At 44.0% G+C, this 27,501-nt stretch overlaps 1 protein-coding gene across 2 annotated transcripts in view; it reads right to left on the bottom strand.

Moving 5' to 3' along the window:
• Positions 1 to 27,501, bottom strand: part of ATRN (attractin) — a 148,664-nt gene that overhangs the window by 105,394 nt on the left and 15,769 nt on the right. For both annotated transcript variants that reach the window (XM_090139911.1, XM_031588143.2), the window contains exons 2-3: positions 11,003 to 11,086; positions 7,429 to 7,542 (exon numbers count right to left, since the gene is read on the bottom strand). In XM_090139911.1, coding sequence (XP_089996037.1) covers positions 7,429 to 7,542; positions 11,003 to 11,086 — 198 coding nt within the window. The remainder of the gene's footprint in view (positions 1 to 7,428; positions 7,543 to 11,002; positions 11,087 to 27,501) is intronic.

The raw sequence follows: 27,501 nt of genomic DNA, 5'->3' as shown, positions 1-27,501 counted from the left end.
CACGACTTAATTATGAACCGAACAGAGGCCACGTTACCGACCAAAGAGTCCTGACAAATCCTAGGGCACTGGAAGCAGCATTAGCACTGCTGTCAGCATGCATGATTTCGGCATGAAAGAAGGAATGATTGAAGAAAGGAATGCAAATAGAAAACCCTGAAGTAGCCAAGTGGGTTCTTCTGAAAGATAAATGTATAATAAAAGTGTTCGGTTTGAGTAACCCTGAAGCTGTCTGCAATCACTGTTTTCCTATGCTTATAAAAACCTACTTTCCTCTCTTGCTATTCTCCTACAGTTTAAACAGGAACTGTTCCTGAAACAAGGTGACACATTTCAAGACAGAAATTAATGTCACGAAAGCACAGAACCCGCTGTACCAAGCCAAATGACAGGACTGTCAAACCAGGTATCTCCCTCTAACTTTAACAAATCCTTGGGAAACACTGCAACAAACCAAGCAAGCACAGAGCATGCTGGTGGTGTAGTTATCCAGCTGCTGGAAACCCACAGTTGAGGCACTTTCTGACCTGCAGAATGCTATCTATTTGTTTTTTTTTGCCCAGATCATCTGCAGCAGGGAGATCAGCAATTCAACTCTGCAATGATAGAGGAAAGCCCTTGCTGGCTTTACATCTGCTTGCTGTTGTATAGAGCTCTATCTGACTCGTCACATCCATTCTTCCCATCTTTTTGAACCTAAAAGCCTGTTGCACTCCTTATCCCCATCTCATCCTTTAATTCATGCTTCTGATCAACCCCAACAGGCTTCCAAATTCTGTCAGATCCTTCCAGTTTGAGGAGAGAAGTGGACAGAAATGAGGATGGTGGCCAAGACCATTTATCTCAATGCAACAGGTGATGGGACACAAGGAAATGCTCTCAAAATGCACCAGATTAGAGAGCAGGGAGAATTTCTTCACTGAGTGGTCAAGCAATGGAACAGGCTGCCCAGGGAAGTGGTGGTGTCCCCAACCCTGAAGGCATTCAAGAGATGAGCCAATGAAGGACACAGCATAGCAATGGGACTCCACACGTCATGCTGATGGTTGGACTTGGTGCTCTTGAAGGTCTTTTCCAGCCTAGATAAGTCTTTGATTCTATTCAAGCAGACATAGTACAGTTTTATAGAATATATTGTCTAAATATTAAGTAAACTGGAAAGAGTAAATGTCTCTTGAAAAAAATGAACCACTCACAATTTACCTATTGCACAAAATAGCTTCTATCTGAAAGGGAATGCTTATCCCTCTTTTAACAGAAGCCAGACACCCACAAAACAAAGTCAATTCCTCCCTTACACAAGACACGAGAGCAGGAATAACTCTGAAGTCTACTGAATCTTTAATCCTTTACCTAAGCAAAGTATATTGTCTACCACCACCTATTAATAGCTGGCTGTTATTTTTCTTACACAGAAGCAATTTCCCCCCCAGTCTCCATCCTGTTTCCATCAAAGGCCAAGCCCAAGCTTTCTGAAAGCAGAGCCTCCAACACTGCACAAATACGGGGTCCTGGAAAAGCAGAACCCAGCTTGCACTCACATACTGCACATCCAAGGGCAACAGCAGCTAAAAGCAAGGATGAAAAGAGTTTTTCCCCTTAAAAAATCTTATTTTTCCTCTCTTCAGAGTTATTCAGAACAGGGAGCTTTGAAGATGGCTGCTGGCACAGGCTAAGTGCATTTCTGCACCTATGGAAAGAACCCATAGCTGTCCACAGCAATCCATTCACATCACCTGTAAAACACTTCTTGTGACCTAAATTTTTCTGTGCCTGTAATACAATACAATGATGTGCTTGTAGAGATCCTGACTGAAGGCTTTTGCTGTACAACGAGGGGGTGTTTGCCCTGTAAATGCCAGAGGCACATTACCTATATTAGGGTAAATATCCAGCCTGCACAACGGCCCTTTCTGCACAAGTCATCCCACTGACCCAACCTCATGCTTCGTTTCACCAACATGCCATAATAATGCTGTAACCTCACCCCGTGTTTTGGCTAAACAACGGCAGCACATTTGCAGATATGGAGCTCAATACTTATTTCCTTGTGAGGAAGCCAATTATTTTTCCCTTTCAGATCTCAAGGATACAGGATGAAAAGGCAAAACGCACTGCTTTTTTTCTATGTGCATCAGAGGTGCCGGCTTCGTTCTGAAATTTCAGACTTGTGATCTGAAGATGATCTCTCCCAAAAGGCCGCCTCCCAAAATATCAAAGAACAAAAAGCCTAATAAACTTCTCTTTGCTATTTGCTTCATATACAGTTTTCCTTTGTAATGCAAACTGTAGGACAGCACGCCTCCACCGCGGGAAAACAGACATCTGAATATAATTCAGGGGAAGGCAAACTACAGCTCGGGGTCCAAAGAGAAAACTCCTTTGTTCTGTTTTATTCTCTTTTGGTCTCATTCTCGCAGCGTATATCTCTGATAGGACGCAGGAATTCAGCTGGAAGGCCCTGCAGCAGGGAAAGCAAAGCAGCAAACACCAACTAAAGGACAGAACAAACAGCAGGGATGAAAGCACACGCTATCCCTCCTCAAATCATCTTCTCTAATAATATAAATGCTAGGCTTGTGTTGGTCATGTTCTCTTCAAAATCTCACTTAGGGGATTTGCTTGGTAAGAAGGCAGGTGCCTCCACAGCATTAGTTCTCCTTGTTCCTTCCTTCCTCACTACCTTTTTCTGCTTCCCCAAAGACAAAAAGCATGAGGGATGTTCCCTGTGTGCTGGTGGCATTTCCGAGGCACAGACAGGCAGATAAGGAAAGCAATTTTAGCATCGTGTTTTATGTTGCTACCCGGATATTCAGTGATGGAGTGAGATTCCAAATGAATGACCTGTGTGATTTATCCCACCTGCACAAGTTTAACACTGGAACACTGGAACAGGAGGCCCAGAGAGGTTGTAGAGTCTCCTGCTATGGAGATATTTAAGACCCATCTGGATGCTGACCTGTATGACCTATTGTAGGGAACTGCTTTAGCAGGGGGCTGGTGATCTCTTTGAGGTCCTTTCCAACCCTTAGGAAAAAAAATCCTGTAGGCAAAATCTGAATAACAGCTTATGGAAAACTTCCCTTAAACAACAATCCAGAATCTCTCGGGCTCTGGCCAAGATCATTCTGTTTCACAACACACCATTTCCATTTGATTTTGAAAGCTGCAGACCATTTCGCAACCATCACTACTCCAAAGCAAACAAATACTCCTACTCAGCCAAGCTGCCCAATGGCACTGCTTCCTAGAAGCTGTAAGGCAAGGCCCTGTTTTGGCCCAAAGCACTTCTATTTGCTGTGCACTGGACTTGTCGAGTCAGTGAAAACAACAGTAGGGCATCCAACTTTGCTATCACCCCACACCGTGCTTTGATCTCTTTCCCTGCACGACACACCAGTAGGAATTAGCTGAAATGAAGGGCAGCTCCTTTCTTCCTTTTCCTTCATTTGCTATGGTAGCAGGATGAGGAGCATGGATTCATCCTTCCCCCTCGAGGCAGAACCTGCCAGGAAGGCAGAGATGAAAAGCCTCAGCAAGGAGGAAGATGGGAGCTGTGTACGGCGAGGGGGGAATGCATGATTCACATCACAGGGGAGCAGAAGGATGAAGGTGACGCCAAAACTTGGTGGCACGTTGGCTTCTCAATCTCCTGACACGCAGTGCAAAATGATTCTTTTTAGTTTAGCTGGGTACACGTGTGCAAAACTGCACCTTATTAAAGCACTCCCCGTGCGTTAGCCACGCTCCCAACAGCCAAAAAACAAACGAAAATAAACAAACCCAAAATAGAAGTTACAGCAGATTAAAAATAAATCAATGCCAAAAGAAAACGGGGGAGGAGGATAAGGAAACAGATCTCAAGTTTCTGTCCTTAAAGGAAAAGCTAACATGCTTGTGTGAGGAGATGACTCCCAGAAGTGGGCTCTTCAGCAGACAAAGCTGTTACAATACCAATTACCAAAAACCAATCCAACTGATTACTGAGAGCTGGCAACAACCAAAGCAAGCCTATTTCTTGAAAGCATTTTCCCTGTTTCATTAAGGACAGCAGTAAGCACTGCTGCTGCAGCACCTACAAGGGGCGCACAGCATCGGTGGCACTGAGGGATGTGGACAGTGGGCACAGTGAGGGTGAGTTGGGGATCACAGTGGCCTTTTTCACTCCAGAGACATCGTGATTGAGCAAATCACACTTATTCAAAGCATCACAGGGTAACTGCCAGTGAGGGATATTGTGCAGCAGGTGAATTAATGCTTGCAAGCAATACAACACAAGCTGACTGCAGGGTGAGAGCAGGGTTTGCAGAGTGGTTCAGGAAGGGTGCTGAGGACAAAGCAGAAGAAAGCATGAGCATTTACACATGCCTGTGGCAGCAATGTGAGTTATGATTAATAGAGAGGCTTGGGGGAGTGGAAGGAAAACAAACCCTAACAGGAGTGGGGTCAGAAGAGATGCAACGTGCGTGCACAGTGAAGGAGGAGAAGTGAAGAACAGGAAGTTTCTAACTAATGTGCTGAGAGAAGTGGAACCAAGAGGTCTCATGACACTGCACTGGTTCCAGTTTGAGGTCCCCAGCACAAAACATACTGGAGCACGTCCAGCCAGTGACCAATCTGACGACCAGGGGCCAAACAGATGAGGAAGGCAGAATCATAGAATGGCTGGGGTTAAAGGGACCTCAAAGACAATCAGCTGCAACCCCCCTGCTGCAGATGGGGTTGCCAAGCATTAAATCAGGCACTAGACCAGGTTATCCAGGGCCCCATCCAACCCAGCCTGGCTTTGGTTTAGGGCCTTGAATGTCCTTTTCAACGCAACCACCCCATGTTCTGTCTCAGTTTGGGTTTGGCAGTGCCACATGTGACTGGCAGCAGCCAGAGAAAGGGGACTGCTCCCATGTGAGGATGGCAGGGCAGCTCACAGGCAGCAATGTCCGTGGGGCAGCCAGTGCCATCTGTCAGTGCTGTCACTGTGACCATCCATCTGTGCCTGACACCACACTGAGGTGCTTTGGGGCAGCCAAAGGTCCTGCAGAAAGAGGTCGTTGTGAGCAGGAAGAACACAGCATGCTGACCAGCCCAAAACAAAGGTAAATGCTCAAGAGCAGCTCCAGTAAACGTTTAACATGGAGTGAAAAATAACAGCAACCAAGTTCACAGATGACAGAGTCTTTGTTATTCAGATTTCTCCGTTCTGTGCTGATGAGAACACTGGATTTTTATTAGCTCCCTGCTCCTTTATTGTGTTTCTGAAGCAAAATATTTAAACAGCATTACGTTGCCTATGATTGCCAATATAAACCAGCAAATGTATTTCTGACAACGCTTCATAGAAGCAAAGCTTAACGTACAGGATGGGACCACTCCACGTGCTCAGGCTGTAAGGAGTTCAGTAAACAGTTGATGCAGATATTCTACGTGCATGTTTGTGGTAGAGAAATTTGCAGCTCTTGGATCAGGTCCAGAGGAGGGCACTAAGATGATCAGTGGGCTGGAGCACCTCTCCTATGAAGAAAGGTTGGGGGAACTGGGATTGTTCAGCTTGGAGAAGGCAAGGCTCTGGGGAGACCTCACTGTGGCCTTCCTGGCTTTGAAGGGAGCATATATATAGCAGGGGGAATGGCTGTTTACGAGGGTGGATAGCGATAGGACAAAGGGGAATGGTTTTAAACTGAGACAGGGGAAGTTTAGGTTAGATATTAGGAGGAAGTTTTTCACTCAGAGGGTGGTGAGGCACTGGAACAGGTTGTCCAAGGAGGTTGTGGATGCCCCATCCCTGCAGGCATTCAAGGCCAGGCTGGATGTGGCTCTGGGCAGCCTGGTCTGCTGGTTGGTGACCCTGCACATAGCAGGGGGTTGAAAATGGATGAGCATTGTGATCCTTTTCAACCCAGGCCATTCTATGATTCTATGAAATTTCTCTCTTGCAGCTAAAATAAACTGATTACGGATAAACGGATAAAACTGATTTCAATTCTTCCATAGCCCAGTGCTGAGGATTTCCAGGATAGACATCATATTTTAAACAAATGTATGTGAACATCAGAAGGTTTAGAAATTTAAAGGAGAGCAGAGAAGGAAGTGAGGTTTTTTTTTTAAAAAAAAAAAGGAAAAAAAAAAAAAGAGAGAGAGAAAAAGCTGAGGAGGAATTTACAGTGTTTATCAACAAACTCAGAAAGCTGACAGTGCCCAGAGGTACAAAGCTCAATCTTGCAAGTCCTCCGGCACGGTGCAAAAATAGTGAAGAGCAAAAGATGGCTGTGGTTAATGTTAAAACTTAATACGAGCCAAGAAAATAAATAAAATATGAACACTGCTTGAGAGATCGTAGAGCATTTATTTTTGTACCGGAGAAAAGTATTTTTCAACAGATGCCTTTTTCGCACTTCATCAAAATTAGAAGCATCTGCTGTTTCCTGAACTTGGTTTAGTGAACAACACAGCACAGTACTAATGAAGATGAAACTCAAATGTCATCTAAAGAAGCAATTAGGAAAAAAAAAAAGTTTTTTTCCTACCTCAAAAATGTTATTGTATTAAGCTCACGCTTGCTTGTCCTCAGGCACAGACTTCCCAGTGATTTACAGACGATTTTCAAGTCTGAACCGTAATTGTTCATGCTATGAACTACTTATAACCTCAATTTAAAAAGCCTATTAATTTTTGGAAAACACACCAGGAACTGCAGGCACAAATCATGATCATTTCACCTTTTCAACGGCGTATTAAAAATTACCTCGATTAGAGCAAAATGACTATGAGTCAAGATGACATTTCTTCCTCTTCATGCATATCAATTCAGCACATGATACCAGGAGAGAGATTCCAGGTTCTTTATTAGCAGAGTGGTGGTTTCTTCTTCAAATGGGGAGAGATGGCCCTAACACTTTGTTTGCATGCCCTGCTTTAACCTCAGGTTGGAGTTTGGAGGTTTATAGGCTGACTTACCACTGTTGTTTCTGAACACTAAGATGCTGTTCTGTAAGAACTATATGGCTGCAGCACTGATTAATTGGCTTCTGCCTTGTGTCAGTGTGAACATGCCACAAGCTGAACTTAAGTCACAGTCATGCTCAATATATGGGGCAGTTTTATGCTTCTGAAGGAGCCAGCACACCAAATCATCCCCAGCACAACCAGATGACAATAACTGTGCCTAAAATAATCAGGATTTGGAAGGGAAAAACTAATACTTTCATGCTACAGTGTAGTAACATGATCTGTTCATTGTAAAAGCAGAAACAACTCCAGAATTGTTGATGCTGCCGATGACTGCACAAAAGAACACTGTATGTGCTGTACTGGCAGTATTATATATTTAGGTTACTGGAACATATTTATGCTGCTAAAAGCCACATCTGATTCAGGCTCCAAGTTAAAGAAATAGCACTGCTTACACTTAAGACTCTTAACAAGTGAACTTACCTAAAAGCTGCCAGTAAAGGAGCGTAAATTGAGTCTCCATCATACACATATAAGTGATCCCAACTGCACTCTGTGGCAAAGTGATTGAATCGAAGCCTCAGGATTGTGTTTGGCCTGTAAAAAAAAAAAAAAAAAAAAAAAGAATTAAAAGATTTGGAATTAGCCACTCTACACACACAGCAAAGTCCTTCCAACAAGCACCTGCAATGTGAAGCGTGCCTCTAAACAAGACTAAAACTGTGTTGTTTAGTGCAAATGTAGATGCATCAAACATGTCATGGCTTTCATTTTTGGCTTGCACGCTCCACTGTTATTAAGGGAACAGATTCTTTACAGTCAGAAAAACAACTGTGTCCTTAAATCTTCCCCCACCACAAAGGGCAGAAATTGAAGAGCAGGCACAACCAGCCCACTGCTCTTTACTTCTAATGATAGGGCTCTGCAGGGGTAAGCAAAGAAAATCTGCACATACAATACATGTAAAGAATCACAGCCACCATTAAACAATCCTTTTTTTCTACTTCAAGGGATTTTCTGCAGATTGACACAGTTATGACGGACTATTTAGTTGCCTGGAAGCTGGCAGAAAGCTTTCTTCTATTAACTTATCACCCTATTACTTCTGCAGGATCTTGAAAGGCTGTCTTGAAAGAAGTCCTTCTGAATTGGAAATCAGAAACATAAGGGTAGTGAAGCACAGGCACAGGTTGCCCAGAGAGGTGGTGGAGGTGCTCCATCCCTGCAGACACCCAAGGTCAGGCTTGATGGGGCTTTGGGTACCTGATGGAGCTATGGGTATCCCCGTCCACTGCAGGGACCAGATGGATTTTAAGGGATTCTTCCAACTCAAACCATTCAATGATTCAGTAGAGGTGTGACCTGAGATCTACCAGCAGGAAAAATGTTTGGTTTACTCAGTGAGGAGGTGAAAGAGTAGCTGAGATACCAAAACTCACCAATGTTCCTTCCATTCAATGCACAAAAGATGCCCACAAAGCCATAACCATGCAATGAACGTTTAGATACCATTAATTTCACTGCTTACACGTAAAGATACATCTAAAGAGAATCCCTCCAGAGCCACAGCAGAAATCTCATTAACGCTCAGCTCAGGGAGGGTGAAAACCCCACCAGCTTTGTGCTTGGACCTGAGATGAAAGGCACTGAATCCATAGCCACGCTGCCTCTTCCCACCCATGGCCACAAAAGGATAGATGAAAGTGATTAGGATCTCTCAACAGTATACTGCCCTTGGGTTCAAATGAAATCGCTGTTCATCCTAATCAAAGAAATTAATACAATGTCAGCCTGCCATCGAGTCCTTCTTTCTAACAGAAGAGGAATTCTGTAGGGAGTTGTTCTGCAAAAGAATGCTTTTTGGTAGGCACGCTGATCTTCTCCATGCCTTTGGAAAAAGAGAAGCAGGTGTAACTCAAGGATAACATCTCGCTGAAGGAAAAGTACAGAGAGTGCTCGCCGTTTCAAAACAAAGCACTCTAAGAAATTGTAGGGGTTTTGCTTCTATTTTAATGGCATGACAGCTGTGGAGAAGCGTGGAATCCTTCATCAATAAAAGCTTTATGAAAAGAAAGAAAGAATACCTACAGTAGAGCTAGCAACTCATTAACAAGAGCACTCGTTTGCAGAATTGCAAGGCATGAGGCTTCAGGCTCAGCTCAGATGGGATGCCTGGGCTGGACCACATCTACTTTGCCTTTGCTTTGGGGAGAAGTGAGCAGAACACCCCTGGCATGAGGGCACAGCACGCACACCAGCCAAGAGTCAGGAGTGGTGTGAAAAAGAAACGTGTGCTATAAGGAACACGTGGCTTCCTTTACATCTGAATTTATCTGGTGTCTTCAATTGCTTATTTAGCTTGTGCCTTTACTTGCTAACCTCAAACGCCCTCTACATACCAGTGTGCTAGCACCGAGGTGAAGGCACTTAGCAGAATTTAACAGCTCTGCAGAAGCTGTTTTCCAAGTCCAGACCTCTCTGGGAATGTCATATTTGGCAGAGAGCTTGGGCTATATTCACATGGGTGCCTATTTCAGCTGTTTCAATCAGTGTGGTCTTTCTGTTCACCACCATCTTCTGACAGCAGGGTACAAACAACCCGAAGCAGGAAAAGGACATCTCCCTGAATGCCTGACTACAGAAGTACTGTCTCACTTCAAGCCTCACAAAGTGGTAGCTCTCCAAGAAGCCTCTGGGGATCAGCAGAGGCTGAAGGACTGGTTATGATGACGTTATCAAGGACCTGTGAGTAGCATTTCCATTCTGATAACACAAGACAAATTATCCTCTAAAGGAAAAAATAAATAAATAAGAAGTTCCGAGGGTTGTGCTGACTGTACTGGAATTGCAGAGGCTGTTTTGTCTGTAATAACATCCTTTAAAAACATTGTTTTAACTTGTAATTCCAAAGCAAACGCAGTTGCATTTTTACTACCTGCAAAAATGAAGGGGTGTTGCCACTTAGGGCATCTCACTTGGAGCTCAACCACATCAAAACACTTTGCTCCTCCCAGTTAACAGTTGGTGGTAGGTCCCCAGTTGCAGTGCTCTGGATGGATCTCTAGAACAGCTTGGCCCTTACAAACATAAGCTCTCAACACATTCAGAGATAAACCAGTCATCCAAAATAAATGCCTGAAGTGGATGAAGTGAATATCACTCCACCCCCACCCACCAGGCATCCCAAAGAAAGAAAAGACTAAAGAAAAATATACCCTGTTCTTTTATTAAGTTCTAAACATCCAAGATGCTGCGAGATCTCAGTATAAAAGGTATTAAATGTAAATGAAGTAGTTTGTGCTCTCACAAGACGTGATTCTATCCACAAACCATTCTGCTTTCAGCATCAGGGGACAGTATGGAATGTGATCTAAGATACAGCTGTTAATGTAGAGCATCATAACTGAGCAACCAGAGCTATATGGACTATAAAGATGAATTTTACAGTCGTGCTACTATGGAAAACACCCTTCATCTGCTGCCCCATCCATCAGAAGACAGTCAGAGAGTATACACTATATGGGATATTGCTAAAATCTCTTCAAGAGATCACTGCAAGCAATATAAAGATCAAATATACAGCAACAGAGATATGAAGAGAGGTCTAAGGGACTTTTCCCAGCTCAAATCTTTGCAAATAAGCTCTTCTGAAGTTCATGCTTAAAAAAAACCAAACACCTCAAGTGCAGCAACTCTCACTCCATGAGCTTTAACTGTGTTAGTTTTTTTTTCATACTGTCTGAAGTTGAATATGGACTGAATCCTGACCATGTGAATGGCCCACTACAATAATGGCTGAATAAGTAGTAAACCTTTATTAGACAGGTGCATTAATTCTGATTTTCCACGTAGTTCCAAAGTGAAGCAGATTTTACACCAGGAAGCCATAAATTCAAGAAGCAATTTGCACAAACAACAAACTCGTTTTTCAAGAATAACTAAGTGCTGCCCCATGTAGTTTTAGGAATAGCAAAAAAAAAAAAAAAAAAAAAAAAGATTATGAGATCTAAAAACAAAAGCAACACTGTTTGCAAGCAGAGGTGTTGATTCTACTCACCTTCCTTCAATTAGCCAGGTGCATTTTGTTTTGTATTTGTAGTTTCCAGGCCCATCCGTTACGTACCCTGAAGGTTCAGTGAGTCTGTAAACAAAAAATAATAAAGACAAGCATTAGTCTTCAAAGTTACAACATTCATAAAGGATATCCTGAATTTAGAAGATCTGTCGTTAGGTTTTCACCTTCTGAAGAGCCCTTAAAAACAATGCAACATGAATCAATTGGGATTTTCCTGTTCAAGTCTGTCTACATGCCTTCTGATAACTGTTCTTGGAGAACGAGTTAAGAGTGCTGGTTTTTCTACCAGAAAAGCCTAACACAGAGACTGGAAAGAGTAACCAAAGACATGCAAAAGATGCTTTCACATCCTCATCACTCTCATTGGAAATTTAACAGCCAAACACACAAACAGCGACACAAAATCAATCACAGAATCATTAAGGTTGGAAAAGACCATTAAGATTCCCAAGGCCAACCCCAACACATCCCCACCACAACCACTAAACTATGAGGCTCAGTGCCACATCTTCACTGCCCTTGGACACCAAGGAATGGTGATTTCACCATTCCTTGCAAAGCCTGTGCCAGTGCCCAACTGCTTTGGAGAGGAAATGGTTCCTAATATCCAACCAGAGCCTTCTCTGAAGGTAGCAACATACAGGCTTTGGCTATGACTTATCTCCTCCATGATTTCAACATTTTCTCCAAAGATCACAGACAATTGAGAGGACAACCACACTATCTGGAAGGTAACAGAGGCGTCCAATTGGAGTTTGGGGCAGCAGATCCCTTCTACCACTTGGGTTCCCCAAAACCAGGCACTGAGATCCTTCATGTTTGGGCTCAGCACAGAGATACATGGGCTGATGACAAAACCAAGAGCCACACTCTCAGCTCAGAGAAATGAATTATCAATTCCTGATCAGTTTCACAAAACGCTCAAGTGAAGCAAAACCCACTGAAAACAAATTTCCTGAGAAAGATGAAGGGAAACAGAAGCAGCACCTGAGGACATCCCACCACCACGTGTTGGCAGAGCATTGGCACTGGAGGATTCCCACCCAGGGAGGTTACACACACCATCACCAGCACAAAACCTCCTGGCAAATTCCATTTGTCCTACTTAGAACAGCTTCAGTCAGACAAAAACTCTCTGAAAAATCAAATTTGAAAGAAAAATGAAGGAAGGAACCAATGCCAGCAGATCCCAGAAACGATAACTTTAAATCTTTTGCTTGGTCTCTTCCTGGTGATCCGTCAGTGTTATCATCTAATATCTTGATCGAGTCAAAATGGTTGTTCAGCATCTTTTCTGTTTTAGGGTTACACAAGGTTCATGAGGATAGATATCAGGAAGTTTTTCACCCAGAGAGTGGTGAAGCACTGGAACAGGTTGCCCAAGGAGGCTGTGGATGCCCCATCCCTGCAGGCATTCAAGGCCAGGCTGGATGTGGCTCTGGGCAGCCTGGTCTGCTGGTTGGTGACCTGCACACAGCAGGGGGTTGGAACTGGATGAGCACTGTGGTCCTTTTCAACCCAGGCCATTCTATGATTCTAGGAAATTTACACCACATTTTAAGGCTTCAATATCTTTGAAAATTCAGATTACTTATCTATTGGTGTGGAATTTGCAAAAACAAATGGAAATTTCTAACTGCAGAAAACAGCATCTAGTCCTTTTGTAATATGTAATAACCATGGAAGGGTAGGAATGAGACCACGTCAGTGTTTCAGTGCTGACAGCACTTTGCATGCAACCAAGAGCAAACAGACGCTGGAAACCTGAGCAAGTCTTGCATGCTGAAAAACAACCTTATGCAACCTGCCAAGCCCTCAGAGATCCTCTGCTCAGAAAACTCCTTGAACAACTTTCTCTGGCAACAATTATTAAATCATTCACCACTGAAATGCCATCGAGAGCAACGCTAGAAGAAAACAGCCCTTAAACACCAGCCGTGTCTGATCTCAGAGCATCTCAGCATCCATATAATTTACGATCATATGATGGCAAAACAAAAACGAAACACAGGATTTAGTTAAAAAAAACAGATAAAAATAAAATAACTGATCCTATTTCCTTGATATGCCATTAAATACCTACCTGTAAGTTACTCAGATTCATTGCTAAGCTTTAGAAGCTGCTGCCACTACAGACAACTAAAGGATATGAAATAATAATAATAAAATCAGAGTTCAGGCCTCCGTAGGAGAAGAAATTGGAGCAATGTTCTCACTGCTGGGATGGGTAGGACGCTGTACAAACACTGGCAGAGATATGCTCCAAGACAGAAACAAAAACTAAGCAGTACAAGCTGGAATTTTATCTTTATATTCAATAGAAGAAGCTATATTAATCTCCAGCTCTAATTAAAAAAGCAAACAAACTCAGTTCCCCTTCACATCACATGATGCTGCCATGCTCGGTACTTGTGGACACTGATAACCAGGGCACAGCCCAGATACTGGTTTGGTTTAACCTCTAAGAAAAGGCCTGGAAAGGGAATGGGTGAATAATGGGGAGGAAAAGCACTCCAGGAGCAAAGCTGCTGAGTGTGGGACATTTCCATGATACTCGTGGGGTTATGCCCATAGGGCTGCTGTCAGGATGTAGACCAAAAAAAGTCCTACCCCCATGCATCCTGCTGCCAATGCCATCAGGGTCTGAGGTCTTTTACCCTACTGCGTGCTACAGACGTGAAATCCTGCGAATATCATTGAATTGCTCAGGTTGGAAAAGACCTTAAAGTCATTAAGTCCAACTGCAACCTAACCATACTACCCTAACTCCAATCATAGAATCATAAAGGATGGAAAAGACTTTAAGACCCCAAGGTCAGCCCCAGCCCACTCCACCATGCCCACACTGAACACATCCCTCAGTGCCACATCCCCACAGCTGATACTACAGTTCGGAGACATCAGCTTCCCAATGCCTCCGGATGGATTCGGGAAGGATCTTTTAGTTCCAAGGTTTAGCTTGGGGAAGAGAAGGCTCTGGGGAGACCTCATTGTGGCCTTCCAGTACTTGAAGGAAGCTTATAAACAGGAGGGGAAATGGCTGATTGTGAGGGTGGATAGTGATAGGATAAGGGGGAATTGTTTTAAACTGAGACAGGGGAGGTTTAGGTTAGACATTAGGAGGAAGTTTTTCACTCAGAGGGTGGTGAGGCACTGTTACAGGTTGCCCAAGGAGGTTGTGGATGCCCCATCCCTGCAGGCATTCAAGGCCATGCTGGATGTGGCTCTGGGCAGCCTGGTCTGCTGGTTGGTGACCCTGCACATAGCAGGGGGTTGGAACTGGATGATCATTTTGATCCTTTTCAACCCAAGCCATTTTATGATTCTATGATGTATTTTCCACCAGTATCCTCCCAGTCCTCAAATTTATTATGCATATTTATAATTTTATCGCTCAAATGCAAACTCAACTCCATACAGTTTGGAGAGGCACCAACTCCCATTTTCCTTGGCTAATTGGACAGCCCGTGATGGTACTCTCCACAAGCACATCTGCACAACTCGGCCTGAAGGTGCTGCACCCTATGAAAGCAAGCAGCAAAGTCCTTCAGGTGCTCTCTGTGATGGGTGAGCACGGTGGAAAAATACACGCAGTGCAAAGATAACGCTTTCAGCAAAGCACAGATAGAGCACTGAACTCCTACAGAGTGACGACTTCGACTTCAAAACCACCACCACCACAGTGGAAAAACTCTTGCATGTTTCTGGTTATAAACCCAAGATTTTAAAATAGATATCAATACTAACATGCATGCAGACACTAGGAAGGGCTGTTACCATTGCTACCGCTGCTCCTCACAGCTGATGTCAGTTCCTCACTGATTTTCACCCAGGCTCTTAATAGTGTCAGCAATGCTAGACGTGTGTATTTGTTAAACACAAATTACTGTACACTGACAAAGTCCCTACAGAGCCATGAATTGCACAATGAGGTGAAGACTCAAAGCTGTTTTCTAATTACCATCTAATAAATCTAAACAGCTCCAAGGAGCTCGTAGCTTCAGAGTAAAACATTTTTTGAGGTCGTTAATAGGATCACAGAATATCCCAAGTTGGATGGGACCCATGAGGATCAATGAGTCCAACTCCTGGCTCCACATAGTACCACCCAAATTCTATATTCTTTCCAATACACTGCAACGTTAAAAGTGCACTACATGCTGGCAGTGAGGTGTTGAATATATTTAATTTTGCTTGAGATTCTCAGCAGATCTCATTGGTTTCCATTGCTTACAGTGTGACAGAAGAACTCCATCCATTCCCACCAGAGAGTCCTTCTGCTAAAAACAGAAAAAAGACCACCCCAAAAACCAATTGCTCAAGCTAATTTTGAAGCTGCTAAAACTAGAGACTGATGCAGACAGCGAGTTTTCCTCCTCCCTCCCTTCTCCAAGAACACCACAATTAGAAGCCTTTGTTTTGGGTTAATTTGAAGTTGCACCCAATAAAGAGAGGGCTGCTACGGCCTATTACAGAACAATGGCATTCTACCCTGAATTGATTAACAACTTAGCTTTGCTCATTTTCTAAAAGAACGCCAAGTAAACACAAAAACCACACACTGATATATCCTATGGTTTCCTACATGTCCCAGTGTACGGGCATGGAAAGCAATCAGCCACATGAGGGTGAAATGGTTTTAAACTGAGACAGGGAAGGTTTAGGTTAGATATTAGGAGGAAGCTCTTCACTCAGAGGGTGGTGATGCACTGGAACAGGTTGCCCAAGGAGGCTGTGGATGCCCCATCCCTGCAGGCATTCAAGGCCAGGCTGGATGTGGCTCTGGGCAGCCTGGGCTGCTGGTTGGTGACCCTGCACACAGCAGGGGGGTTGAAACTAAATGAGCATTGTGGTCCTTTTCAACCCAGGCCATTCTATGACTCTATGACATAAAGAGAGAAACAACATCCATGCATGTATTTCATGAATTTCTAACACCTAAGGTCCCCATACCACATGTACAGCTCAAACAAAATCATTCTTCCACACCAGGTCTCCCACAGATGGCATCACTGCCAAATCAAGTCTGATAAGGATTTAACCTAATTGGTACCCAACCAAAGAGCACAAACAACCCTGTGTTTTCACAGAAGTTCTGCTGATCTCTCTTCACGGTGGGCAAACTCATGCAAGAGTTTGCTCTTCCAAAGCTTTCGCAGTCCTCCATGCTGTTACTATTTCTGCTATGAGTTCAAGACAGCTCTACCTGTGACTTCCAGCACTGCAGGGTGTGAACTTCAGGAAGCTCAGACTGCATCCTCCATCCCTGGGGGATGAATCTGAAGGTCCCAACCCCACAAGAAGACATTCCTCAACAGCCATCTGAACTCTCCATGCTTCTCTGCCTGTCTTCCCCAAGGAGGTCAAAGAGGAACGAGCACTGCTGCACTTAATGGAACCTGGCTTCATCCTGCCTTCCATGGTTCTGCTAAACTGAGGGTAAAGAGCTGTCTCTTGCTTCAAAAAAACCACAGTGATTGACACAGTTAATTTAAGACAGGCAACACGGTTTCTTCAAAGGAGAGGTTAGCTCTGCCCTTCTGTGGGACATTTCTAAGATATGAGAGGTGATTTCCTGGCTACTGATCAGAGATAAGGGCAGAGCCTGAAAAGCCCAGCAAGGTCTGAGAAGAGAGTCAGAGAAATTACAGCAGGTGAAAGGTATCCACACAGCCACTGATGCTAAATCCCTCTGCTAATGAAATATCTGCCTCCATCCAACAAGATGCTGAGCTCCAAACAAGCCTGAGTCCATGCCTGCAGCCTGAGAGATCAGAAAGCACAAAAGCTCCCACAGGCTTAAAGATCATGAACCAAGCTAGAAATCAAGTTATTTTCCAACACTGCCCCTCTATGATTTGCACCAGGCTCCCATTCCTGACTTCTGCTCTTCTACTGTCACCAAAAACAAATGCCCCCCAAAGTTGTCCCGCTTGAGGCTGCCTGCTGCCGCTGCCCCTGGCCTGCCTTCAGCATCAGGGCTGATCTCAAACCATGTTCCCTCCTCAGCCCAAATAAACCAACCCAAGCCTGCAGTTCTTCCCAGTCATCTAATTAATCCCTTCAAGTTTCATGTGTCCAACCAGCTCTCCTGACAGGGAGAGAAAGGAATTTCAATGATATTTCATCTGAAAACTCACTTAAATGCATTTTAAACATGGTTTTAAACTGAGACAGAGGAGGTTGAGGTTGGATATTAGGAGGAAGCTCTTCACTCAGAGGGTGGTGATGCACTGGAACAGGTTGCCCAAGGAGGCTGTGGATGCCCCATCCCTGCAGGCATTCAAGGCCAGGCTGGATGTGGCTCTGGGCAGCCTGGTCTGCTGGTTGGTGACCCTGCACATAGCAGGGGGTTGGAACTGGATGATCATTGTGGTCCTTTTCAATCCAGGCCATTCTATGATTCAACTCCTCTTTATGGAAGACATTTGCTTCTTCTCTTACCTACAACTTTTATTTGCAGGCTAAGGAAATTATATCCATCAAGAAATTGCATAACAAGACATCAAATTACCCAGGTCATATTTAAGACAACAGAAACAACAAAGTTGATTTCCCTCCTCCAATGCCAGTTCAAGCACTGAAAATCCATGCCAGATCCCAAAAGACATCACCACTTCACCACTGTTGCACAGGTTACAGACACTGCAATAACAATGGCATTAGGAACATGCTGCAGCTGATGTTCTAGCTCCTAAATTGGTCCAGCAACTAAAGTCAAATTGAGGTCATCACGTGTTTAGATTCCTACCTATCTGTATTTCCCATCCTTCTACCTTTATTTCCAGCCCCATCTCAAACTGCACATGGCTCTGTTCAGTGCATGAGCTCGGGTCTCTGTTGACTTGAATATCCAAACTGCAGTGTAAATCCGAATCTTATCAAGTAAATTCTCTCCATTCAAACTGACTAAGGTAAAAAAAAACAAACAATAATATCATTATACCCCACAGAATCCTCTTTTTTAAATAAGCAGCTGTACCTTGGAGGTACAGATTTCTGCATCTTCGCTCTGTTATCACTATTATCCAGACGCCCATCTCTGCCTCCACAGCTCAACACCAACCATTCAGCAATTCTGTGATCCCAATCTTGATTCAGTGCTTGTTTTCAAAACACTCTCTCCAGTGTCTGTATTATATGTGGAAATATTTCCATGTTGAAAGGCCAGTGGGATTCCTCTTTTTGAAGCCAACCTTCACCCAGCTCCTGTACCTGAGACGAGAGCCGTGCAGGCGGTGTCAGCTCCAGCAGTTGTCTACGAAGCTGGTCTAACAGTTGCTCTATGCTTTCCCCATCTGTTCACAAACCCATTTATTGGCTCTTGGCCTACTTCTTTGAAATGAAGATAATTTAGCTGCAAGCATTCGGCTTGCCTAAAACGACTCAACTCCCATCATTCGTCGGTGGGCCTGGAGGCTGCTGGATTGTAGCAGTAACAAATAGAGCTGGTGCATCACACAGCATCTAACTTGGCAGGAGAAAAGGAAGATAAGTATCCTTAAGAACCCTTATAGCCTTTGGCCAAGAGCTCTCACAAGCAGTCTAGTCCAGCACTAATTGCTTCAGCATCACCCCAAACTGAGCTCCCTGTAAGAGGAAAGTACGAAGAAAAGACGTTATTCAAAGACAATCATCAAAGGCTGATGATGAAAGAGCTCCCGAGCCAGACAGGTCTCTTCAAGGTCTGCCACCAGATGATCAAACAAATGCACTGCATTATCCAAGATCCTGCCTGGCTTCATGTAATATACAAGGTATCCAATGTAAGCTAAGGGGGTGAGGGAAGAATCATAGAATCCATTCAGATTGGAAAAGACCTCTAAGATCTCCAAGCTCAACCCATCCCACCATGCCCCTAATCACATCCCTCAGTGCCACATCCCACTGCTCTGGAACACCTCCAGGGATGGTGACCCCACCACCTCCCTGGGCACTGTGACAATGCCTGACCTTTCTTTTAGAGATGAAATGTTTCCTCATATCCAACCTGGGTGCTTTATTATCTAAATTCATCATCCCGTTCTGGTGGAAAGTACAGAAAAAAATACAGCAGCATGCTATTAAAATTCTGATTGGAAAATAAAGATAGACCTAATTCTAGCCAAAATTCTAAGTCAAAACTTTCTGCTTTTATCAATGAGTTCATCCATTCAGGAGCTCTAATCTGTCTAAGGGTAAAATACAATCTGTGTAATTTTAACACAAACAAATCAACACACACGTTTGGTCTACACGGAATCTTAAACCAATTAAAGATACCTACAGAAATTAGTCCAGATCTTGCTAGCTCAAAGGCTCAAGGAAACACGAATGATTATAGAATCATAGAATAGCTTGGGTTGGAAAGGACCTCAAGGACCATCAAGATCCAACAGGGCCACCAACCTTGTTCCAGATGAGCAATAAGCACATCAATATTCTCTCCTGGCTGAAGAATATTTGACTTCAATTAGCTCCCAAGTCACCATTCCAACTCTTTAGCTCAGGAAAAAGTGTCTGTTGGTGGCACATGTACTGTACTGTGAATGAAAACGGGCTGAGCTGCTGACTTCAGCTTCCAGCCAGTGCCACACTGAAATGAAAGGAGCTTAATAAGCTCGCCCCCATGGAGCAGAATACCCTCACCTTTCAGGTCCCTTTCAGTCCAGCTGCAAGCTTGCCCACATCCAGCATTGCTGATTTCTAGGCCAGATGCAGAGCACAGCAACCAGCAGCAGCATATACAGAAAGCTAAAGCCAAAGATCAGTCGTTTGTGGCAAAAAAAGGAAAATGAAAATATTGAGACATTCTATTAATAAATATCACAACCCGACCCACTTTCCTAATGTGGGTTTGAAATAATTCCTTTTATTTCATCCTGACATACAAAAATTTCCAAGCAGTGTTACCTGCTGGGAAATGTTCCCTAAAAGAAAAAGAAAATAATAAAATTCAAGCAAGTTAGCAAACAGTTTGGTTTAAAGGTTAACGTCCATTTGGTTCCAGAGCTAAAAAAAGGACTGTGATGCAGATATGCAGGTGTAGATCACAAAAGAAATAAAACACAGACATCCTAAGATCCAGAGAAGGTTTTGTGAACCTACACAATGCCAATCCCTAACACATTTAAAGCAGTCTTTTGGCTGCAATGACGTGGAAAAGGTCATGCAAAGTGCAGGAGATCGATAGGTAAAGAAGAATCCAGGCTGAAACACGTGCTTGGGGCAGCCTGGATTTGTTTACATTGATTTGCTGCTGCTTTTACTGAATATTCACAAGAGCTTTTACACTGATAACACGCAGGAAGCCACACAGGTTTCAATTCTGCTCCTTGACATCAGTGATGCAAAAACACAGCTTTTGACAACTAAGCATCCAAAACCAAACTTGGAAGAAAACTCCGTTTATAAAAGAAACAGATTAAAGTACATCTGAAAGTCTATTTACACCATTAATAAGCTGAGTGTTCTCCAGGATGCCACGTGTAGCAGGAATAGCACAACATCCATCGGAGCTCAAATCAGCAGTGTGCATTAAACTTAAGAGGCAAAAGGAGTCATCTAAAGTGTGTAAATCTGTAATGTATGAGGATATAGTTGGCTTCAAAACTTCCTTTCACGTGCATACAATACAAGGCAGAATAAATAATAAAATAAAATAATAGAATAGAAGGATCATCTTGGAGATGATGGAGAAGTGAAGGCTCTGGGGAGACCTCATTGTGGCCTTCCAGTACTTGAAGGAAGCTTATAAACAGGAGGGGGAACAGCTGTTTATGAGGGTGGATAGTGATAGGACAAGTGGGAAGGTTTTAAACTGAGACAGGGAAGGTTTAGGTTGGATATTAGGAAGAAGTTTTTCACTCAGAGGGTGGTGATGCATTGGAACAGGTTCCCAAGGAGGCTGTGGATGCCCCATCCCTGCAGGCATTCAAGGCCAGGCTGGATGTGGCTCTGGGCAGCCTGGTCTGCTGGTTGGTGACCCTGCACATGGCAGGGGGTTGGAACTAGATGATCATTGTGGTCCTTTTAAATCCAGGCCATTCTATGATTCCATGATCTTTTCCACAAGATACACACATACACACAAATAAGGTAGGGAAAAAGCACATAAAGAAGTAATTTCTTATCAAATGCAACTCTAGCACATCTGTATATTAACATCAACCTGTGTGTTCAACTGTGAAAGAAATCTTGCTCCTTACAAGATCTGTGAAGTACAACTGTGAATAAATCCAGACGTGCAAATGCTCCTGCGTGTGAACTTTTATTAGGGAACGTTAAAAAACTCCTGAAAATCCTCTGAAAGATGAACTCTATGAATGACCTGCAAATCCCTCGCTTACTTGCCACTGTAGAGGAACAGAGTTTTTGATATGTTTTTCACAGCCAGTAGATGGAAGCCTGTTTAGAGTCTATACTCAAATGTAGAGCAACACTATAGGGGCACCAGGCACAGATTGGAACTCAGGAACTTTCATCTGACCATAGGGAAAAGCTCCTCTCCTTTGGGAGTGGTACAGCCCTGGCACAGCTGCCCACAGAGGTGAGGGACTCTGGACATATCCAAACCCACCTGAATGCTTCCTGAGCAACCTGGTGTAGGGAACTGCTTCAGGATGGGAGTTGGACTGGGGGACCTCCAGAGGTCTCTTCCAACCCCTACAGTTCAGTAATTCTGGCTTAATGAATGGAGAGAAAAGGCCAGATTTGACGTAGATTTGATGAATTCATCTCAGTGCCTTAAATTGAAACTTCTACTGCTGGTAATAGTGATTGAGCCACACTTAGCTCAGTCCACCAGCGAGCCTCAATTTTTCCACTGACATCCTGTGAGAATGAAGTAAACCCACACTGCTCAAACCATCACTTTTTATTAAAGAGCTTAGGAAAATAAATGAAATGTGAACAGCGCCCAATAACTCAACCGATCTCCACTCCAGGAGAAGACACAGATTGATTTACAAACATCAGAACGTGTTCCTCATCTTCCCCGTGCCCAGCAAGCATCAATGCCTCAACAGTGGCATCCCTCACATTGCTACACGTGTTAAATCAAAGAATACTGAGGTTGGAAAAGAGCTCTAAGATCGCCAAGCCCAACCCATCCCACCATGCTCACTGACCACATCCTTCAGTGCCACATCTCCATGGTTCTGGGACACCTTCAATGGTGATGGTGACCCCACCACCTCCCTGGGCAGCTGTGGCAATGTACTCCAAATTAGGATCACTAAATTTGATCACTGTGAGAGCTTTCCTAGTCATACAAGACAGGTATTAAAGCCCAGCCCTGCTTCCTTTACTGGAATGGAGGAAATTGCGAGAAAATCTTAAATAAAAAAAAAAAAAGAAAGAAAAAAAGAAAGAAACTAGTCACCACTAAAACAAATACCTAATTTTTTTAAAAAAGAAAGCACTTTTTCATGCATGTTAACCATGCAAAGACCAAGAAACTGTTGTGTTCTTTTGTGTTCTGTTTACGAGGATGGATAGTGATAGGACAAGGGAGAATGGTTTTCAACTGAGACAGGGGAGGTTTAGGTTGGATATTAGGAGGAAGTTTTTCACACAGAGGGTGGTGAGGCACTGGAACAGGTTGCCCAAGGAGGTTGTGGATGCCCCATCCCTGCAGGCATTCAAGGCCAGGCTGGATGTGGCTCTGGGCAGCCTGGTCTGCTGGTTGGTGACCCTGCACATAGCAGGGGGTTGAAACTAGATGAGCACTGTGGTCCTTTTCAAGCCAGGACATTCTATGATTCCATGAAACAGCTTTCCTTTTTGAGTTAATGTTGAAAATTTAGAAACGAGGCAGCGATTTGCACATAATGCAGAATTTATGGCTTGTGTCAATGCAGCCTTAGCAACAGACATGCCAAAATATCTTTGCAACCCAGGATCTGTTAGCATTCCTTCGCACCGTGAGCAGTTTGTCTATGAACAGCTCAGCAGTGCAGGGAGGGGGGGGTCACAGTCACCAGCCCACCGACTGCTCAGCACTGAGGGCGGGTGTGCATACAAGTTTATTTTCCTTCTTTCCTTATAGTAAGCCAACGCTTTAATCTACAGATCATAGAATCATAGAATGGGCTGGGTTGAAAAGGACCACAGTGCTCATCCAGTTCCAACCCCCTGCTATGTGCAGGGTCACCAACCAGCAGACCAGGCTGCCCAGAGCCACATCCAGCCTGGCCTTGAAAGAGTCCAACTGACCCAATAGATGAGCTACATAATGAACACTGGAGTCAATCTAGAAAATAAGGCAACTGGGGGCACCCTCCAGGCATTTTGGTGGTAGGTCTGCAGAACTTGCAGCCATCCAGCAAGATGGAACACCCCCAGGGCAGGTGTAGCTGAAAACTCATCATTTCCATCCCCAAACCTGCCATATGCACCTTTCCCACTGCCTCTGAAATGCCTCAGAAAGGAGTTATTCTTGGACGGGAGTGGGAAAAAATGAAATTCCATCTGCTCCCAGCAGATTTGTAGCAGCAAAAACAAAGGCAATGGCTCAACACTGCCTATGCAAAGTTTGGAAATAACCTCTCACTTCACAACCAAACTGAGCATGGTATAAAGGCCACTTCTCAACTAAACATCACAGGGAAAGATAAAAAAAAAAAAATCTTACATCATCATTTATCACGAATTCTTTCCTCATTTTGGTAACATCTATAGAAAAAGTACACACTAATGAGATATTTTGCACAAAACGTTTTCCTGTTGACTGTGTTCCTCTTATTGTCAAGAAAAACAAGAATGCTTTTGCCTGCCCCAGCTTCTAGTGGTTGGCACATAGCAGGGGGGTTGAAATTAGATGATCATTGTGGTCCTTGTCAATCCAGGTCGTTCTATGATTCTATGATTGCCATTTCGTTACCTCTATTCATCACCAAGATGTCCCAGTACTTAATGTGAGAGAGTAATACTACAAGCACCCTTACATTCTCTAAGAAAAAGCTCCCTCCTGCTTTCAAATTACCAAAAAATAAGCCATGAGACTTCAATTATTCCTTCCTGAATGGCGAAAGAGAAGCAATTCTACAGAGTCCTCCGGAGTAGAAGGTGGAACCCACCGACATCGAGTGCTCAACCCCAGCAGTTCCAACAATTAAAGGTGAATGGCACCAATGCATCACAAGGTCAGTCATTTCCTCTTGTCTGATGCACTTCAAATTAATCTGCCAGAGCTCGTTTATAGAAAAAGGGATAAGGAGTGAAGCAATCATAGTAATAAATCTCTCCTTGACATGTAATACAAAGATACAGGTCACTAGAGGCACATATTTCCTGCAACCATTTTGGTCTTCCACTACTTACACCAGGGGAGGTTTAGGTTGGATATTAGGGTGGAATTCTGCTTCAAAAGAGTGGTGAGGCACTGGAATGGGCTGCCACATACCAGTGTGTGGTAGAGTCACCATCCCTGAAGGTCTTCTGTTCTGGAGATGTGGCATGGAGACACGCGGTTAGTGAGCATGGTGGGATGAGTTGGGCTTGATCATCTTAGAGGTCTTTTCTAACCTTAATGATTCAGTGATAAGATTACCTATGCAAAGAATAAACAGAAAGTCACGTGGCTGCTGTCTTCTAATTTAAAGGCGGGCAGATACATTTTCAGACTTGATACTTGCAACCACTGCTGACGTGATGGAGATGTTTCACAAGGGACTCTACAAACTTAGCTATGATCTGCAATACTCACTTGCAACAGTTTCTAATTGCCCAGAAAAAAAATAAAATAAGAGGATATACAACACTTTCTCTGCGATTTTCAAATTTACAAATCCCACATTTGAGCCTATCCAAGCACCAGGACTGCATGGGCTCCCCCAGGTACGGTTCCCATGACACAGGTCACCTTACAGCCCTCTTGCATCACCACACACAGAGCTGCAAGCTCTCTCTGGAGAACAAAAAGCAAAGGTGATTCCCAGGAAAGCAGCGAGGAATCACAGAACGGCTCGGGTTGGGAGGGTCCTCAAGGATCATCAAGCTCCAACCCTCCTGGCTGCAGGCAGGGCTGACAACCTCCATATCCAACACCAGACCAGGCTGCCCAGCTCTCCAGACTGTCATCCTGAGCTCAGGGACAAAGGAGAGCTGTCACTGCACAATGACTCAAAGTCAAGGCAGGATGAGAATGGAGACCCAAATGTTTTCCTCTCTATCCCACCTGCAGAAACAGATGCTTTCCTGCTTGCCAAGAGCTCTGCAGCACTATTTTGAGCTTTTGGCGTCCCATTATTTAATTTATTTATTCAAGTCTGATTTAGGAGAAGGGAAACAAGACTTGCTCAAAGCATTTTGGTTTCATTTAGATTAAGCCAGGCTGTTCGAACCGGTTTGTCGTCAAAATTGTTCCCCTAATTACAATCCTTATTTTAGAGAAAGTGGAAATACTCCAATTCTCCGTCTGCTTTGCTTAGGGGATGTGCTTCCCACCTCCAGCTTAACAAGCAGCATTCCAAGCATCCAACAAGCCTCAAACCAAGAGATGGCATTCCCTGGGACTGAACTTTTTGCTGTAAGATTAAAGCACATCAGCCACTCCCTGCTAGTTAAATATTACAGGTGAGAAAGCAGCAGCTGCCCCAGGTACAGCACAGCACACCCTGCCTTTGCCACTGGTTTCAAATGGGGGTTAATGGGCAATAACACTTAGAAAGCAGCAGGGATCAGCAATATTTAAACACTCACTATCAACCACGTAACAAATCACATCATTATTTTTGATTTTTCCTCCACCTCGATGACCAGTCAGAAGGGCAGCTGTTCCAAAGAAGGAAAGAAGATTGATAAATAATGAACGCTCAGCATTCTAAAAGCCGGGCCATTAATTTAAAAATTTAACTTGAACCTCTATTTCACGTTATGTGCAATGAACTGTTTTAATGTAAAATCCAAAAGCGTTTCATGGACAGCAAACACACAAAACCCTGGGGAGCAGACAGGGCCAAAGGCAATCATTAAAATCACCCATCCACACCTTTCTCAACAGCACCTTTTAGCATCAGGGAGGAATCACAGAATTATTAAGGTTGGAAAGGATCACTACGTCCCAACCCCACCATGCCAGCATCCCTCAGTGCCACATCTCCACAATTTTTGGACACCTCCAGGGATGGTGACTCCACCACTCCCTGTACAGCCTGTGTCAGTGAATTACCACACTTTCAGAGAAGAAATGTTTCCTAATATTCAACTGAACCTCCCCTGATACAACTTGAGGACATCACCTCTCATTCTATTGCTGTTATCCGGGAGAAGAGGACAACCCCAACCTCCAACCTCCTTTCAGGGAGTTGCACAGAGCCATAATGCTTCCCCTCAGCATCCTCCATACTGAACCATCCCAGTTCCCTCAGCCATAAGACCCGTGTGAGCTCCAGACCCCACACAGCTCCATTGCCCTTCTCTGGACACACCACAGGGCCTTGATGTCAGTCCTATAGTGAGGGACCAACACTGAATTTAGCACTTCAGGTGCAGCCTCACCTGTGTCAGCACAGGGGGACGATCCCCTCCTGCTCCTGCTGGCTGCACTACTGCTGACACCAGGATGCCACTGGGCTTCTCAGCCATTTGGGCACACTGCTGGCTCATGATCAGCTGTCAGCCAACACCACCAGATTCTTTTCCCCCCAGACAGCTCTGCAACACTCTGCCTCAAGCCTGTAGCAGTGCATGGGGCTGCTGTGACAGAAGGGCAGGATCCAACACTTGGTCTCATTGAACTTCATCCCATTGATCAGCCTGTCCAGATCCCTCTGCAGGAAATGAGACACTTTTAGGGAGTTTGCACAAAATGTGGGTTAAACCTACCACTATTTGCTCTTGCTCCCGAACCCAAATGAATTTAGATGCTATTTGCACAGCCACTTCCCTACCTCGATAAGGCAAAGGACTTCATACTCTTAATGCAGGTTGGCACCATAATCAATAAGCAATTCACACATGGAGAGCAGGTAGTAAAAGCCACAGTTAATTCATTTATTATGGGCTTGGTTCAGAGCTGCCTCCTGCCTGCCATCCACATGGGTCCAACATGAACTGTGAACCAGGTGTATTCCCAGGGCTCTTCACTCTCACTGCTCTGGAGACAGAATTATTTCTACATGAGCAGCATTGTGACTTGTCAACAAACAGATACTGCTCTGCCAAACAAGCCCTGAGACTCCAAAACCTTGTCCTGCCTCTAATTTGCTGCACAGAACTTGAGAGCTTGCTTAATTCAGACATGTTTTCACACTGACCAAACACGGGTGCACTGTCAAGATGAGTGTTTTATTTATAGTCTCAAGGTAGGGAAGCTTCACATAAAAATTAACAGTCAATAGCCATACCTTGGCTTTGTGCTACCAATTTTAGGACTGCATTAAAAAGAATACAATCCCAACTGAAGTTCTTGTACCCCAGAAGTTCAGACTCGGTCAAAGTGTGAATTGGAGGTAAGAATGGTGCTTATTTGAAGCCCTGATGGGAGGCAAGGCTTGGAA

This window comes from Phasianus colchicus, chromosome 4, assembly GCF_987193195.1.
Source record: "Phasianus colchicus chromosome 4, bPhaCol1.hap1.1, whole genome shotgun sequence".
Classification (NCBI taxonomy): domain Eukaryota; kingdom Metazoa; phylum Chordata; class Aves; order Galliformes; family Phasianidae; genus Phasianus; species Phasianus colchicus.
This window is presented reverse-complemented; position numbering and strand designations above follow the sequence as displayed.